We start from the raw sequence: 19,266 nt of genomic DNA, 5'->3' as shown, positions 1-19,266 counted from the left end.
ACTCCCACAACTCAATATTATTTCCCTAGTTATGGAGCAAGTCATCTGGTATGGTGTAACATTCATAAATTGATTCTTAATAACCTGAAAGGATGTTATCAGTTCTCAAAAGGAGGTTGAAACATTGGTAACAAAAGGAGTCCAACTTGGATGCTGTATTTTTTTACCCATTGCTTCGAAATGGCTAAATGGGCACCACCTTTGAGTGAGGGCAAACCAAGCTCTGCTCTCAGTAAGGTCGCTAGTGATCCCTTTGGGAAACTTGCATGGAATCTGGCAACCTTCACTGTGAGTCAGTTAGCATTTCAACTGTTAACCTCTAACTGCACAGTTTTTAAAAAAAAAACTCACAAAAACGTCTCCCATCCTCCAGTGAGAAGGGGATGCAGATCTTGACAGAACAGCAGCGCAATCCTAATCAGAGCTACCTGCTTCTATACCTGCTGATGTCATTGAAAGGAATCATTTTGCTTTGGGCTGCACTGTAAAACACACCATGACCAGAATGGAGCGACTAAATGTGTTTGAGGATTCCTGAGTAACCCCATTCCCCCCCAATGATTAGTAAAACTGGACTAGTTGAGTCACTGCTCAGATCCCACAGATACACTCTGATGGATTTAGGGTACATTTTATTGGTCCATCATGAGTCAAAAAGAACATTTTGCCGTAGGTCCAAATCTATTATTGTTAGACCTCACACTCTGTCTTACCTGTCTATAAACTGGTCAATCATGACAATGTCTCCAGGCTGGATTTCTTCTCTTAGGGAGCCGCAGGCAGTAGTTGCCAACACATGAGAGCAACCTTCTTCCCTTAATGCCCACAAATTGGCACGGTAATTTACATTTGAAGGCATAATAGTGTGATGTCTGCCATGCCTAAAGAAAGATAAGATACAGGGAAACACTTCAGGTTAAAACACAAGACAGAAAACGTTGATAGGCTAGTGCGGGGGGGGGGGGGGGGGGGGGCAGTCATGTGCGGACACATGCAATATCACTGTCTGGGTTTACATAACACAACTGTTCCATTTATTCATCAACATATGGGAGGCCAATCTCAAATCCAAACCAGGTGATGCTCTTTACTAGCCTAGGAACCCTGATTAGAGCCTTTAACTTGGAATTTGGAGCTAGAACACCAAAGGTAGGAGGCACTCTTCTGTTGGCACAATACCAGGTTTTTGCCAGCATCGTGTAGTAGTTGAGCAGAGGACTCAGAGACCCAAATAAGATTCCCCTATATGGCCTGCTAAGTTACCCTGGTCCAGTTACAGTTCTCTCAGTCCCACCTACCTCACAAGGAGCCTTTTGTGAAGAGAGAGGAAGGAGATTGTAAGCCACTTGGGCAGCTTTATCCAGAAGGAGGGCAAATCCCCCTCTGGAGGCAGCGCAGACCTACACAGGCAGAAATGCCCTCCCTGGGCACTTGCGCTGGCAGAAGGGCATTTCTGCTGCTGCCCAGCCACTGCAGTGCCCTGCTATGTCCTGCTGTGGCACCCACCACGTTGGTGCTCCAGTGCCACTCTGAGTCACATCGGCATGGTAGGGCATGGAAGGGTGTTCCCGGGGAAGGAGCCAATGTTGCTTGGCTTCCACCCTGTATTTTGCACCAGCTGCACCGTGGCCCTGGCCCCTGCACATACACCATCCTTTTGGATGGCATAAATGCATAGGGCTCCAGTGCGGGAGTTGTGGTGGTGGGAAGGGTTTTTGAGTTTCTCCTCTCCCCCACACCATAATAGAAGCTCGTTGGTGGCAGGATGGTACTGCCTCTGGAACACCACCCCCGCCTACACTGTTCATCTGGATTGGGCTGTGAGACTCCTTTCAGTAGAGAAAAGTGAGGTATAAAAACCAACTGCTCCAACTCCTCTTCTTCTAGGTTTATATCCATTCAGTCCTGGCCAATCCAAAGGATGCCAATATCAGGAATAGATGTTGCATCGCCCTCCCTTAATTCTCTTCTATCCCCTAAAAGAGCAGTGAGCCACAGTACCTTCTGAAGACTGAAGCTGACTGCAAGCCTAGATCCTAGCTGCAGGACCAACTTTCTTGACATGTTCTCCCAGAGTAGTTTTGTGGCAGTCCTCTGAAGTTGTCCCCCTGGAAATGGGTAAGACCTACAGCAGCCCCCAGCTAAGCATTCTTTGTTGTGGAACTCCTTGCCTGAAGAGGTCAAGAAGGCTCCCACACGTACCTCATTCTGCAAAAGGTGTAAAGCAGAATGACCATGGAGGGGGATGCAAAGGGAATAGGGATGCAGCAATGTCTGGGAAGTTTTAAGTAATTCATGATACTGTTCATTGCACATTCTACACTCTTTGGAGTGTGTGTTCTTAACCTTGCAATCTTGTTTCATACACTGCCTGTCGTTTGTATAGTACCAACTTTGCGTTGGATCCAGGCAGTGGTGGGATTCAGCAGGTTCGTACCACTTCAGCAGAACCGGTTGTTAAAATGGTGCTTGTACGCAACCAATTGTTACATTATTTGAATCCCACCACTGGATCCAGGGCAAAAATACTATGCAAGTGCTTCTTGGACATGCAGAAATGGGGAGTGGAAGACTCTGGCAACCACTTTTGCTAAGTCAAACTTACTGCATTCTCATGTGCATTTCCGCTTGGGCAAGATTTATGAAATTAATTTCTGGGCACATAATATATAGGAAGGAAAGAACTAGATGTTGCACAAAATCTTGCACAAGGGGAACTGCGCTAACACAGTTTATATTTCCATTTGCACCTCACTGGATCCAAGCCCTTATTTGGAGTATACTGCCCTAACTGTAATGTTTCCAATTGTATAATCTACCTTGAGGTCAGCAAGAAAGGAGACTACAAATGAAGCAAGCAAGCAAGCAAGCAAGCAAGTTCCGGCTGAAACCCTATATTCCTTAGGATTCAATGAATTGGGTAGGAAAGTTTTTCCTGCGTGTAACTCTCTATTCCATGTACTTCCATATCCCAATAACTCAAAGCAGGTTGCATTTCATTCCACATATCAATCGTGTAAAGCAAGATTAGAAGAAAACCAGTGTCTTGCACAAAGCTGCTCACTGAATTTGCAAATATTAAAAGAGAAATCAAAAACAGAAAAGTGTAGCAACTTCGTCAATTTTGTATCTACAGTAACTGGAGAGCTTTCTAAATGATCAACTGACCTTCAATAGCATGTGAATCTTGAGTGAATGGTGAATCATACCATTGAAGCCTGTGCCCCTCAAACAGATCCTCATACAAATTACATTCTCTAATACATAGGTGTCAAACTTGCGGCCCTCCAGATGTTATGGACTACAGTTCCCATCATCCACTGCCAGCACGATTCTGGCAGGGGATGATGGGAACTGTAGTCCATAACATCTGGAGGGCTGCGAGTTTGACACCTGTGCTCTAATATAACTAAAACATTTTTTTAGGAATCCACATACCTGGCCAGGAGGACACAGTCAACATTTTTTATTTTTCCCAAAATCAAGGCATCTGATGGCTAGAGTAAACAAAACAAAATTAACAAGCATTATAAAATGCCATACACAAACTCAACATTTTAATTGCTATGGGCAGCCCAATTCTAGGCGGAGTGGTGGAATGGGCTGTTGGGGTCAGCACAGTCCTGCACTTGTGTGTTTGCCCGCCCTGCTGGTGTAAGTTGCTCTTTCGCTGCTGGCTAGGGTAAACTGGAAGTCAGGCAGGAGTCATGGACCTCGGTGGTGCCCAATCTGGAAGACAGCCTGGCCCTCAGAGCTGTGTCAGCATCCAAAATTCCCACTCATGTCAATGAGGACTACTCCAGAACAGTTTCTATTAGTGTCTTGCTTATGGCTATGTGGTAGCTCCTGATAGGGTCCTATGATGCCCATTCAGAAGTGCACAGCACATCCATGGGAAAGGCAGGTATTTTATTGATGGAGTCACACGGGTTACTAGAAGATGACTTGTACAAATCCAGTTTTTGGGTCCCCAAAAGCTACATGAATGTTAAATAACTGGTACAGGCAGAAATCCAGGTGCATATGGACTGCAAAGGATTGACACACTTAGGGAACATATTCATAAATTCAGCTCTGGCCTGGAACTGGCTTTTCTGCTGTTGAAAAAGGAAGGAAGGGGGTCCCTCTTTGATCATTAAAAAAATTAGGATAAGGATCATGGGGGATGCAGGGTCAAAAGCCAAGTGAAATAGGGACTGTAACAAGGAAGGGAATGAATGAGACTGAGTGAAAAAGTTAGCTAGATCCAACCTCCTGTGTACATGTGTCCTATGATCTTCCAGGTATAGCCCCACTAACAGGAGAGAAGTTTTATCCATGAATGCTGTCTACTGAGAGATATTGTCAGGAGATCACAAATAAGTGGCAAGGAAACCCAAAAGGTCATACATGGGCACAATTCTGAATGAGAGAGATGTTCATTGCACCTAATGGGACACCATCGAATCCTCAACCTCACCCAAACCCACCCATACCATTATCACAAATTGTTTTAAAAATCCACTGAATTTCAATAGTTGTCACACAGCATTGTTTGCTGCTCTTTGAGAAAGACTGCCGGAATTGCAGTTCTTGGATATACGGCTACTGTTCACAAGTCTCTGTCTAGCATAAGCCACATATATCCACATATAGTACACAAACAAGACCATCAGCAAAAAGCACCAAATTATTAATTCATACCTTTCCAAAAGGAGTATCGACATATTTTTCTGTTCTGCCTTCTAGTATGTCAGGGTCATCCAGACCGGTCCCTCCAATAATCGCAATCTTAAAGAGAAAAAAAAATACATATTAGAACTCTCTTTTTTTAAAAAAAAAATTTAATTGTATCATTTGAATTTTACAGTTTATAGTAATTTCCTTCTTCATACATTTTCAAACGATACTTTCCCCCTTTTCTCCCTCCCCCCATTACTTCTTCTTCATAGTTTTGTCACACAAACAGCAGTAAGTTCATTCTGTTGCCTCTTCTCCCATATTTCTTCATTGACTCGAGCTTCTTTCATCCAGTCCACGTATATTATCCATATCTTCAAAATTTCATTCTGTTTATCTTGCCACGTCATATTTTTGGTTAATATATCGGAAATATCAAGTGTCACTTGTTCCCAGATATATTCTAACATTTCTGAAGTGTCCATTTTTTCTTTTCTTTCCAGCCCAAGGCTATTGTTGCATGTATTGCTTTAATCATTATTTTATATATATACCTATATTGGTTATCCACCCTTCTGTCTTCCATTACACCCATGAACATTAAGTCATTATTTAAATCAATATTTATCTGCACCAGTTTCTTGATATATAACAATACAATTGTCCAAAAAATTTTTACTTCTGCACATTCTATCCACATATGGCTATAATATGCCTCTTGGTCTCCACAGTGCCAGCATTTAGAACTAAGTCCTTTTATCATGTATGCCAGTTGTTTTGGTGTTCTATACCATTTTAATATCACTTTTCTTTCCTTCTCCATATATTTCTCAATCTTTATATTTTTCCAACTGACTATTAATTTTTCAGTATTACCAATGTCTAAAAATCCTTCCTTCTCCCATTTTTGTTTCAATGTTCTTATCATGAATTCCTTATCATCTACCATATACTTGTAAATATGCCCTAGAATTTTCCCTTTACATTTTCCACATAGTTCCACACATTTCGACATTTTACATTCTCCTTATATCCGTGAAACCTTTATCCTTTCCCAAATGCCTCTCAAAACCAACCAGTTCTCATTTCCTCCTATCTCTATAAAATTTTGTAATGTCATAATTTCTCCTCCTTCCTTAATCAAATTTGCCACAGTTTGAATTCCTTTTCTTTTCAATATTTTTATCATTTTTTTCCCTTCTTTGCCAACCACACTTCCCAAAGGTGCCACATCCAGGGTGCCTGGCATCCATTTACCTCTCCATTTTTCCCATATATCTAGCAAGACCTTTCTTGGTCCTATTGCTTTTTGATTTCCTTTCTTTAACTCTTTATTGAAAATACCATGTGCACCAACTCCTTCGTTTATTTCGTTTTCAAACTTAACCCATTTTTCAACATTATCCTCATTTATACTCATCAGACTCTTAATCTGGAATGCTTCGTAATATTCTTGCATTTTTGGAATCTCCCAACCTAGAAATTTTTTTGTCATATATATGATCTTATTCATGATTCTTGGTTTTTTTATTATTAAAGACCCAAGCTTTCAGCTTTCTATTCCATTCCTCAAATTGTTTCTTCTTAATTTCCAGTGGAAGAGCTCGAAATAAATAAAACATTTTCGGCATTATACACATTTTTAATGCTTTGATTTTTCCTGTAATCGATAAGGTCTTCTTATCCCATTCTTTTATTTGTTTAAATATTTTTCCACCTTGCTTCATAATTATATTTAAACATCTTCTCCTTTCTATGTGTTATTGTAATACCCAAATATTTAATCTTCTTTTTTACTAATCCTGATAAGAGTCTTCAGCACTGTTCATGGGCAAGCATTACAGCCCATTTGGCCCATTGTTCAACTGTCGCACCATCCTGAGATGCAGAATGAGTGAAGGCATCTTAGCTGACTATAATGCGGAGGTTTTAAGTGAAAAGTTTATTTGCTAGATAAGTAAGATGATCAAGCTTCAATAACACTACAGACAGCTGACCAAAGATCCTCTCCACTGTTTTTGTGGTCTGAATATAGTGCTCCAACAATAGGGCACTTGGATAACCAGCGTCCCTCACTGACACCCCGGCAGATGTTCCTTTACTATAATCCAAGGGCAGAACATCACTCAAAGTATCAACAGGTCTGGACATTGTTAACTAGCGGATTGAGATTGGAATATTGTAGGCATTGTACAATACGTTGTAGGCATTGTTTGCAAGGGCAAAAAAACAGCAACTCCAATTTTGCTCTGTGTAGGAAATGAGGGAATAAATCATCTAGTCCTTGCTGGCAACAACTCTTCTTTTGTTTAGTTCAAACTGCAGGATTCAGTATTAGTTCCCTTACCCACAGGCTGATAAAATCCAGTCAGTTATCTTCAGACTGGAGATAATGAGACCTTCACAGCATTCAATTAAACCTGCACTGACGCTCTGGAGATAAAAATGAATTGTAAACAAATCATAACATTCTCCTCATAAGCGAACCCTCCAGTCTTCCAGATTCTGTCTCTTGCTTCCCGAGGAAGAAAACTTATCGTATGAACAGATTAAAAACCAATTAAAACAAATTAAAAGGAACGAGATCTCCAGCAGTCTGCACTGTATACATCTTGACTGGAAATCTACTCGGCAGACATTTAAGTATGAGATGGGAAGGGGCAGGGGAGAAACCACCAGAATCAATCACGAGGTGTTCATGAAATGCAGGGAATGCAAAGTAAAACGAAATACACACAATGCAAATGTAATCAATTTAGTAGCTTTGATCATGAATGCATGAGTGGTCAAAATTGTTATAACAGAGGTTTGAACATTTCTGTCTTTGGGGAATCACTCCTCCATCTGATATGGAATCCCTGCAAGTTGGTGAGCATTCTGGTACATATTCTATAGTTTAGACTCTTTACATATGGGCTTCACTGCTTTCTTCCCGTTAACTATGAGAGAACACCCTTATGATATACCACATACTTTTTAAGGACTTGGGACTTTTCGATTCACAAAAAAGACAGAAACGTAACAGAGGATTATAAAATTATGCTTAGGGCAGACAGAGTGGACAAAGATAACTTTTTCTCCCCACCCCAAAATACTAGAACTCAAGGTCGTTCAATTAAGTTGACGGGCAGTAGGATCAGGATAGACAAAAGGAAATACTTCCTTATACAATGGTTGATTAAAAAATGAAATCCACTGCCAGAAGTTGTAGTGATGACCACAAGCATGATAGCTTTAGAAGGAGATTAGGCGGATTCATAGAGGATAGGTCTATTAGTAACTAAAACCCAGGGGGTGTAAGGGAACCTCCACATGCATGTGCTATAAACCTCTGAATGCCAGTGCCAGAGGCAACATCAGGGGTAGGCCTCGGCCTCTATCCCCTGTTGTTGGTCCCTCTGAATAATTGGATGGACACTGTGTGAGACAGAACGCTGGTCTAGACGGACACGTGATTAGATCCAGCAGGGCTCTTCTTATATTCTTCATTGCAGCTGTGCATTGCAGGGGAAGATCAAAAGTAGTAGGCAAAATGTATTTCAAAATGGTTTGGTGCTTGCAAAAATCCTTTCCAAAAAATGCTTGCAAAATAGTTTTGATAAACAGCAATAGCAGCTTTAAAGCACTCCATTCCAATTTTCATGGCATTTCCCACATCTCACTTGCAACCACATAATTCTCCACTACATTAGCTTATAATTGGAATCTTTCCTTCAATAAGCAAAGACTGTGTGGTCCTAATTTTCTGCCAAATGTGCTGTTTGAAACTCACACCATGGGAATGGGCCTGCCAACTGCTCAAAGAAAAATGAGTATTTTTATACATTTGCTGCCATCTTGTGGCATGAGCTCAGTAGTGCAAATGCAACAATTACAACAAGGATTTAAATGTTCGGCCCAAACTGAATCCAGGTCAACAGAAGGCTGAACCCTGCCTGTACAATGTTCATCAGGGTATCTCCTTCCCCCAAAGTATAATGGATCCAAATATTTTTAGGTGAAGTTTTTGGGGATTTGCTGCTGAAATCTAAACAATATCCATGGAAAGCAGGCTGGGAACTGGGGGGTGGGGGTGAATGAGTTTGAATACAGCTATCCATTGTGTTCATAGTAGAGGCAACATTTGAACACAGGACTGACTTCTTAGGTTAGGGGTCATCAGATCCCTGAGATGAAAAAATTGAGTCAAGGCTTGTCTTAGGAAGATGCGCCACAGTTGTGGAAGTAGCAACAAACAGCACTGGAAGCCCCTCCCCATTTCATTGCCCTTGGTCCCTCCCTTCCTGGCAACCCCTACTCCCTCATGCAAATCTAAACCATACGTCAGCTGTGAATGAAAAAAATATGACTATAAAAAGGAGGGAAAAGGAAATGCATGGCGTATAGCCCTATCATGTTGAAGACAGAGTTATCTCCATTTGTTCCTCCCTGGCATGTTCTAACAGTACCTCTCAGTGTCCATAATAAACCACATTTGAAGAGGTTTATCATAAACAGCTGCATTCCAAGGAGTTTCCCCGGCCACAGAACTTCAGGGACTGACATGGAGTTCAAATACAAGAGTGGCAGTTATAAATCTAAGAAATGACAGCTGACTGAGAAAGAACTTAACAGACAGAGCTTGGAAACAGCCGTGTAAGCTGTCTGGTGGAGGATTTTCTTCTCAGGAGTCAAAAGGAGCACAAGCTGGGTTTTGGGATCAGGACAGGATCCATAACCAGTTGGAAAAGAAAATAGCTCTAAAGTTTACACAGGGATTCCTAGTAATTTAATGTGAGATAAGCTCTTGTGAAGCAAATGATCTCAGGTCAGTTTAAGAGAGAAACTAGGGAAGTGTATTAATGTTCTTACTCCTACAAGAATCACTGAGTAAAAGGGGGAAAAAAGCTTACCGTATATACTTGTGTATAAGTCAAGTTTTTCAGCACATTTTTTGTGCTGAAAAAGCCCCTCGACTTATACACAAGTCAGCAGTATTTTAAAAAATATTTTAGGGTTTTTACTTTGTCAGCCTCCAGGGGGTGCAATTTTTAAGCTGTCAGCACCAAAATTTCAGGGTATCATCAGGTGACACTCCTGATGACACTAGCCAAGTTTGGTAAAGTTTGGTTCAGGGGTCCAAAGTTATGGACTCCCAAAGGGGGTGCTCCATCCCCCATTATTTCCAATGGGAGCTAATAGCAGATAGCACTACAATTTGAGTGTCCAGAACTTTGGAACCCTTGAACCAAACTTCACTAAACCTGGGTGGTCTCATCAGGATAATCTCTTGCTGATACCAGACAGGTTTGGTGATGTTTGGTTCAGGGGATCCAAAGTTATGGACCCCCAAAGGGGTGCCTCATCCCCCATTGTTTCCAATGGAAGCTAATAGTAGATGGGGCTACCCTTTTGAAGGTCCATAACTTTGGACCCCCTGAACCAAACTTCACCAAACCTGGGTGATATCATTAGGAGAGTCTCCTAAAGATACTCTGAAATGTTGGTACTGCTAACATAAACATTCCTCCCTTGACAGGTTGTGTGAATGTCCCTTCTAAAATGACACCTGACATGAGCAATTTTAAAAATATGTACACTAAAAATAATGAACTATTATTTTAAAAAGAAGGGTAGTTTTGAGTCACAGTGAACAGGCATGTTCATTCCAGTTTTTATTGTAAGATCCATTGTTTAAAACCCTTCCTTATAAAAAACCTAAGGTTTTTGTACTTGTAAAGTTATTGTTGATACCATATTGTTCTTGTTGACCCTCTTTTCCACTTATAGAGCTAGTTTATTGGTATCTATTTTTATTTTTGAAATTTACCAGTAGATGCTGCATTTCCCACCCTCGACTTATACGCGAGTCAATAAATTTTCTCAGTTTTTTGTGGTAAAATTAGGTGCCTCAACTTATATGCAAGTTGACTTATACACGAGTATATACGGTATGTTTAAGAAAGCATTAAAGAAACTTAAGTTTAAGGAAGAAACCAGACTGCCAAGAGAAAGCCCTCTCAGCTGAAAATATTCAAACATTTGTACATGAAACACTTTGATACATTTGGAAATACTATATATCACTTGACCTCAGCCATCTCAGTTCTGCTATTCTGTAACAATCTACATTTCCTATTATTGAAGAATTGGTAATCTGACTTTTAAATCTCATTAAAAGAGACAAAGGCTGATTCCGCATGGGCCAAAAACAGCAGTGTGAAAACAGTGTGAAAATGGCATAAAAGGGTTTAAAACGGTGTAAAAGGGTTTATACTGTCTTCACACCGTTTTCACGCCACTGTTTTTGGCCCATGCGGAATCAGCCAAATAGAACTATTTTTAAGTTGTATGGTCAAAAAGCTTCTTGAGTGCCAAACATTTCTGGCTTTTTTATTATGTAAAATAACCCCCTTCATCATAGCTTGAGCCACTCAAGTTGTGCCTAGATCCATCATGTGGATGCTCCCCAAAACAGCAGTCATTCCTCTATCCAAACAGGGGAAAAACTCTGTGTGGGAGCATCGCAGCCATTATACCACGCTGGCTCTCTTTAACATTCAAATCAGAATCAGTCATAAACTGAGCTCTTGGATCAGAACCCCTAGGCTGATTCTCTGCTGGTTTACTCAGCAGGAAATCCTACTGTTTTCCTTCCCCTTTCCAGAATCGCCACAAGAGCAGTGATTCTAGTTATTCCTTTGCCATTAGCTACTAATTACGAGGCATTCTGAATCGCAGAAAGAGCCATCGACTTGAACGTCTGAGTCTCAGTTGCAAATTCATTCTCTGCCTTGCAGCTGAGCTCTTTTATTACTGAAGCAGTAACTAGTGTATCTTTGCTGCAAGTGTTTTAAGTACTAATTCCTACACAGTAAGGGAAAACGATGCCAGTAGGGTAGAAACAGTAGAGGACAAAAATGTAAAGATCTCAAATTACATATATATTAATCTGTAAGAATTGGTCACAGTCCAGCACAGAGTTATGGACTGCTAAGTCCACAGAAGTCAATGGTTTTATAGGATCCCAACTCTGTGCAGGAATACAGAAGAATGGCTCAGACAAATGATCCATCTCCTCCAATACTTTTCCCCACAGGGGCCAACCAAGTCTCTGGAAGAGATGTAAGTGAAGAATGAAGCCCAAACCTTGCACTGCTATTGGTCTTAAGCACTGGGGCTCATATCATCCCTAAACACGGAGGTTCTATTTATTCTTCAATTTATTTGAAATGATCACTGATTGACCTATCCTCATTGAATTGATCTAATCCCCCTTTAAAATTGCTTGTTAATTAAATCCTACAGGAGTGAGTGTTGCAAGGAGCTTTCTTTTTAGCTGTCTTGAATCTATCACACATAAACAACTGACCGTGTAGTCCTAACCAGTTACACCCATCAAAGACCAGTGATTTCAATGCTTAGGACAGAACTGTGAATGCAGAAGTTCGGCTACCACAGAAGTGGAAGAGACAAGTTTTCAACATGGCTACCCTCCATGAGAGCTGTGCAGGCCCCTTCTAAGCAGTGTTGGTTCTGCGTTTGCATTGCAGACACTGAGTAAGCAACCAAACCAATATATCAACCTGGCCGACTCTGAGGATACTTAAATCTGCAGATTGGGGCTAGGGGAAAGAAGGGAAACTCAGGGGACCCCCCAAAGTTTGCAGAAAAAATCTATAAATTCACTCAAAAGGGAGGGAGTTAAACCCCTCGGAAAGGAACTTATCTACGCTTGGGCAAAATCGCTGCTGACACTGTCTGCCCTGCCATTGCTGGCGCTCCTCAGCAGAAAACTACATTTGTGTGCAGGGAGAAGGCAGCAGTGCTGAGGGCAAGGAGAAAGAAGTGCTGCCATTATCGCTGTTTCTCCAGAGTGGTGCAGCAGGTGAGGAAGGAGGAGCCAGCAGTAGCACTAGAGGCGAGGAAGAAGATAGCAAGAAAGAGCAATGGGGTGGAGGTGCAGAGAAAAAGACAAAACCTGTGAGAGAGATTGACAGCAAGCGTTGGGGGCAGGGACAACAAGAGAAAAAATGACAGGCACTGGGAGAGGGAAAATGAGAAAGAAAGCGCGATGGGGCAAGTGACAGAGAAAGAGTGTGTCAGTAGGCACTGGGGGAGGGAGAACAAGGTAGACAAACAGAAAGAAAGTAAGAGAAGGGGTGGGGGAGAAGGGAAGAAGAAAGAGCTGGGGAATGGAAATGGCCTCTTGTACAACTCTAGTTTCACTTAAATTTCTACATTCTAGGCTATTACATTAAACAAAAAAACAATGCAAATACAGGTTAATTAGAAGCCGAACGCCAAGGAGCTGGTTAGATAGTTCAGATCAGCTTCTGAAATTAAAACTCACCTTGATCCACTATCTTTAGGACTGCCAGATCACAAAGTGTGGTAACTATGTAAAGTTACAACAGGAGTCTCCTACCATGCTGTGTTCAAGTCATCAGGGCCTCCCCTCCATCCCTGACCCTCAGTCCCCTGCACTCCAGTGAGCTCTTGTCTATTGGCTTCCTTTCTGTTAACAGAAAACGGTGCTCCTATACCGTTCCCTATATGTGCTTTTGTCTTTCTCCTTGGCATCTCCTTTCTTCAATTGAAGGTGTACCCCCACCAGAGAATCTGTTCTCAGCTCTATGTATTGTCGAAGGCTTTCACGGCCAGATTCAACTGGTTCCGGGAGGGTTTTCCGGTCTGACCACGGTCACACAGCCCGGAAAACCCTCCAGAACCTGTTCTCAGCTCTGTTTTTCAGACTACAGCGTACTTTACTTCATTTCTCTTAGCCTATCCCCCTTTCCAGTTTCTTTCTTCCCTGCTACAGAAGAATACCCCCCTTGCTGGACCTTAATTATTTTGAGGATTCTTCAGAGCATCTTCAGAGCCAGGGTGCTGCAGTCAGACTAGAATCTGGGAGACCCAGATTCACATTCCTACTCAACCATGTAAGCCTGATGGTTGACTGGGGCCCAGGCACAAACTCTCAGCAAAGCCTACCTCACAAGGTTATTGTGAGAAGAAACTGGAAAAATGGAGAATGTTATAAGCCATTTTGGGTTCCCATTGGGGAAAAAAGTGAGGTACAAATGAAGTAAATACATATTTGCCTCTCTTCTGGCCTTTTCCTCAAGCTGCTTTCTATCTTCCCTTCCCCCTAAAACTTTTCTCATTTCATTGCCTATTTTATGTCTCTCCTGTAGACCCTCCTTGACTCTCTTTAACTGGTTAGGATGTGAAATTAACACACAAATATGGCTGCATTTCAATATTACTACAAACCTCTGTCTGTGATGGGCACAAATGCATAACAAAGTTTGGTACTATGCTTCTGTCTCACTTCCACAACTCTCCTTCCTTTTCCTGCAGAGCACTGCTAGAAGACTTTCTAGTTTAGGCAGCGTTTACTCAAAACTCCTATTTGCCACAATGTCCAAATGCAAGCACCTGAGCAAACTGAAGTTTGCTTCCTCCCCACAAATTTGGGACTGGTTTTGTAAGGAGGAAGCAAACTTCATGATGCTAAGAAGCATGCATTCAGACATCACAGCAAATGGGAGCTTGATTCAAGACTTCCCAAATCAGCAAGTCTTCAACAGCGCTTTATACACAAGAAGAAGCAGGGAAGGCAGAAAGCAGAATTCATTCCTATCAGAGAGAAACAGAAGTGGCCACAGACTGTGTCGTTAACTGAGCAGTTGGAATGCGGATGACATTCCATAGTGCCACACCAGTACAGCCAGTCAATGCCAGTGACTTCACCACCACAACTGCAGTAGATGGCTGCTATTGCTTACTGTGCATTTTGCAGTCTGTATCAGCAGTCCTTTACCAGGGGCCCCGACACAAAGGAGAAAATCATTACGCAATGAATGTTAAATGGTTGCAGGGTTACAAAAACCAAGCAAGCTTGAATTGCAAAATGAAGTGAGAAAGGGCATACTGCTTCATTGTCAACTGTGCATTCCACATCTCAACATTGCAAGCAAGGAAGGCTCCGTGGCTGAACCAGAAATGCTTAAAAAAGAGATAATGCAACGTGAGGCTCACAATAAAAGTGCAAAATAGACAAATCTAAACAGCTACTCTGTCAAATAGATTCCAGAGGACTGGATCCTGATCACTGAGAATATGAAGCATTTTCCTTGAGACACCAGGAAAGTGCTGGTAAGCAGGCAAAACTGTGTGAAATTGGCTCCACTTTCCTTCTTCATCTGACCCAACAAGGAGGAATGGTGAATTTGCTTCTTATGGCAGCTTACCACCGCTCTGATTTTGGAATCTCTGCTGCCTTTACAATATTAGTTTATTAAGATAATTTAGGTTGGATGACCATTTTAGTCTGTAGTAGTAGCAGAATTAAACAGGAGTGTAATGCATGCATGTGCATTTATAATCTTGCTATTCTCCCCAGCTGGGACTCAAACACCATTCTCTCAAAACAAGAAACCTCTGAGGATTTGAACCTAGGTGTTCCAGTATCCCTGTCTAACACTTCATCCACTACAGAATGCCAGCATTCAGTGGCACTGGCTAACACCATTTATTTCAGCATTTGCTTTCTTGTATCACAACTCACTTTGCATATGAAGAAGAGAGCCGTGACTCACACAAGTTTATACTGGAATATATTGAACTTCCACCATATTTTATTAAAAGACTTTTAATTTTTTACTCTGAGGGCATCTGTTAATTTTTAAGTTTTTATATCTAGCACTGGCAGGCCTATGAATTCAATAAACAATATGTGGTTTGTTATAATTTCTGGTTGGTTGCAATCTGGTTTAACAAATTAAATGGGAGGAAACGCAGCATGCCCCTTCTAGTAGGGCTACGAATGGAATCGCACATTTTTAAGTGAATTTCCATTCTACAGTCTTTAAAAGCCAAGTTTCAACTGAGCTTCTGTGGTGTATCAAGGAAACACGCCTGTTGCTGATGTCTTAACTTAGTTCTTTAAAAGCAAGAAAAAGAGGACAGCAACAATTATGTACAAGAGGACTATTACAGTTATAGCTAATAATAAAAAAATCTTTCTGGGTATAATATTAAGAAGGGAAGGGTCATCAGGAGCAGCAGTGGCGTAGGAGGTTAAGAGCTCATGTATCTAATCTGGAGGAACCGGGTTTGATTCCCGGCTTTGCCGCCTGAGCTGTGGAGGTTTATCTGGGGAATTCAGATTAGCCTGTGCACTCTCTCACACACCAGCTGGGTGACCTTGGGCTAGTCACAGCTTCTCGGAGCTCTCTCAGCCCCACCCACCTCACAGGGTGTTTGTTGTGGGGGGGAAGGGCAAGGAGATTGTAAGCCCCTTTGAGTCTCCTGCAGGAAAGAAAGGGGGGATATAAATCCAAACTCTTCTTCTTCTTCTTACAACTTCCAGAGCAACTGTATTTATTCAAATCAAAGTTGTAAGATGACCCCCCACCCCCAATGTTACACCCAGAAATAGTTTTGATTGTTGGACACAGCTGTAACTTGTATGTGAATTTGGGACTTTTAATCTTATTTTTTACTCTTAAGCCATCTGCTATTTATTGTTCACTGTCCAGAACCCTTTGGGGTTTGGGCAGTACACCAAACCCAATAAATAATAATACACAGCTGTAATTTGTATGTGAATTTGGGACACCCCACTCTTTTTACAGCATAACTGGGGGGCGGGGGATGGAATCCGTTTTTGCATCTGAATAAACACAGCATGCAAACAGATGGAAAATACTAGGTACTTCAATGGATGGTACAAGGCTCATGCTTAAGACCACATAATCCTGATTTGTTATTTTTGCTCAACTTCTGAATATCAGCTTGCATTATTAAGGGAGCAATCCTAAACAGGTCTAATCAGAAATGTCCCATTTTGTTCAATGGGGCTTGATACCGAATCATGTTTTTAGAATTGTAGTCTAATAGTGCAATCCTATGTAAGGTTTGAATGTGCTGAAGTAACTCTGACCAGCACTGCTCTGCAAAAGGGGTAATAAAGGTGATGAAAAGCAAGAATCTCTCAAAGATCATTTTAAGGCAGACACTGGTAATTATTCCGGATTAACCAATCTGTGTGTGGTATGTAAGGAAAAGGCGCCAGTTTCTTCAAAAAAAGCAAAGTAGACATAAGTGGGGAGGGATTCAATAGCCAGCAGCAAAAAGGATGTTTTACAGCAAAGATTAGCACGCGCCAGGTTTGGAACTCCGTTTCCAAAAACAAGAAGCCAAAGATGCGAAATCAATGCCTCTGAGCACACAAGGCTCCGTTCATCACAGCACCCAGGAAAGGCCAGCCGGCATGGCTAGCGTCCCTGCACCTTTGTGTATTTATGATTAAAAATAAATAACAACGCTGAGAGATGCAAGCCAGAAATGGTCCCATGCGCCCGGGCAGAGGACATTTAAAGAGCCAGTAAAACTGGAGCAGGCTCGGCTTCCAGAGCCGCGCGCGCCCTTCCCTCGTGGTCGGGGCCTGGGGTGTGTTCGCCCCACAGAGCATCTCCGAGGGGGACACGGCAGAGAGCTCCTCCCGACCTCACCCCGGGGAAAGGGGCGCCCCGAAGCGGGGAAAGAAAGTGCAGGAAACTCCATGCCCCGCTATGTTTGCAAGAAAGGGAGCTCTTACCTTGACAGGCGTGGAGGCAGCGGCTGTAGCCATGTTTGTCGGAAGCGGGCAAGGGAGGGAGGAAGGAAGAAAGAAGCGAAAGGCGGTCCTTCGCCCGGCTGAGTGCTCTCGCCCTATCCGCCTGGAAGAGAAAGGGAGCTGCTTTCCCGCCAAGTCTCGACTCGGGGAGGGCAAAAAAGGGCGAACTGGTTCCATACATCTACATAATCAACTTTATTTTTCACGGGAGTCCTGAACTCCAGCCCTCTTTCCACTACAAACAGTGTCCCAGGCACTTTATAGTCGACAGTCCACTCCTGAACAGCGTGATGTCCTTTGAATGCTGTAATTCGGTTGATTTTATTTGAAGAGACCAGAATAACCGTTTCTGGACATCTTGCATTTTCACTCCCCTAAATTCCACAGGAGATATTTTCAAACCCTCGCAAAACTCTGGGTCTGGGTAAAACGATGATCCAGATGATTTTAAATGGATCCTCGTGAATTCATATGCTTTTTGAATTGGAATGAAACGAAACTACCATGGAACTATAGAGCTAGTCTACAGGCAGCACCAAAACGATCAGGCATCCCACGCACCGTGGGGCCACAGTGACACAAAAACCTGCTTGGAAAACGGATCCACAAGGATCCTCACGATCTTTGGACTAAGTCACCCCAAAATCACCATCACATCACAGCTCAAGCCCTTAGCCACATGTCTGACCACAACAATCACACATCACATGCTCCATGGCACAGCAGTGGTGCAAAAATGTGGTTAAAAAGCACAGATCCTCATGAATTTTCCTGATTGATCTCCTTGGTCATCCCAAAATCACCAGCACATCACACTCCATGGCACCACTAATTGATTAACCCGCTAATCAATTTACACTAAATCAATTTATACTAAAGATTGGCTAACCTGAAGAACTGTCTATTGTGTTCTCCACCAATGTTTGGTTTGTCAAATTTTCAATGAAGTGAATCTTATCACAATGTTGTGAGACTCCAATGCTTTCTTTTTCAAAGGAAACCAGCCCAGAAACTGCTATCCTTAAAGTTTTGCACTACAAGTGGAAATATATATGCTTCCCAATATTTGGTGCATGCATAGCAAAAGTCTTTGATTATTACAAAAGTCTGAAAAAGTGTTTGGACAGCCTCACCCAAAGGAGAATTTAAAGTGTATACCCAAATTTTATTTATTTGGGTATTTCCAAGCTATCCACAAAAATACCATTTTGGTACATGATTTTGAGAATAATTAATAACTAGACTGTTCTAATATTTTACCTTTTTAAACTAGGGACATGTAGCTTATCAATAAACTTAATTATCAATGTGAAACATGAGAAAAGCCTCAGATTCACAGAGGGTGGGACCACACCAGAGGGGCAGAGCCGTGCTTATAAAAGCAAAGGAGCCAAGGACGGAGACTTTCAGTTGCTTTTGATCTTCCCAGAAGGGAGGGCAGAAAGGGCTGCCAACTGCCGGCCAGGAGCCGGGGGGAGCAAGGCTTGGTGGGTGGTGTCCTCAGGCTTCTTTGGCCCCACCCACATTGATGATGACAGAGGCGGGGCCGAGAGCACCCGAAGATGACGAGGCAGCATCAGGAAGGGGAGGGCCGAAAGGGCTGCCTTGCCGTCTTCCTGGTCACGTGAGGGGCCAATTTTGCGCCCTGCACGTGACCAGATTAGTGATGCCCAGGGACAGATGGTACCCCCGTCCCAAGGCAGATATGCCACTGGGCTACAGTGTTGCTCACTCTGCTAATCTCCTGATTGGATTACTATAATGCATTCTATGTGGGACTGCCCTTGAAGACAATCTGGAAGCTGGAGTTGGTGAAGGATGAGGCAGCTAAGCTGCTAGCTGGTACATCTGGCTGGACGTACATCACATTGGCCCTTGCGGAACTGGCCATAGCAGCGGTTGTGTTTTTCTCCCTGACTCTTTCAAAATAATAATATGAAAAAACTGGGATTTTTCCCCCCATCACCCATTTGTTCCTTCCATCCAGTTAGGTTGGAGGC

General features: G+C 42.4%; 1 protein-coding gene across 1 annotated transcript in view; it reads right to left on the bottom strand.

The window, feature by feature from the left end:
• The window catches only part of LOC125436714 (methylthioadenosine phosphorylase), a 34,367-nt gene extending 16,990 nt beyond the window's left edge, over positions 1–17,377 (bottom strand). The window contains exons 1-4 of the mRNA XM_048503943.1: positions 17,249–17,377; positions 4,684–4,770; positions 3,439–3,497; positions 714–881 (exon numbers count right to left, since the gene is read on the bottom strand). Coding sequence (XP_048359900.1) covers positions 714–881; positions 3,439–3,497; positions 4,684–4,770; positions 17,249–17,281 — 347 coding nt within the window. The 5' untranslated portion in view covers positions 17,282–17,377. The remainder of the gene's footprint in view (positions 1–713; positions 882–3,438; positions 3,498–4,683; positions 4,771–17,248) is intronic.
• Positions 17,378–19,266: the final 1,889 nt, after the last annotated feature.

This window comes from Sphaerodactylus townsendi, linkage group LG07 (assembly GCF_021028975.2).
Source record: "Sphaerodactylus townsendi isolate TG3544 linkage group LG07, MPM_Stown_v2.3, whole genome shotgun sequence".
Lineage (NCBI taxonomy): Eukaryota > Metazoa > Chordata > Lepidosauria > Squamata > Sphaerodactylidae > Sphaerodactylus > Sphaerodactylus townsendi.
The sequence above is the reverse complement of the archived record's forward strand: the minus strand, read 5'-3'. Positions and strand labels throughout refer to the sequence as shown.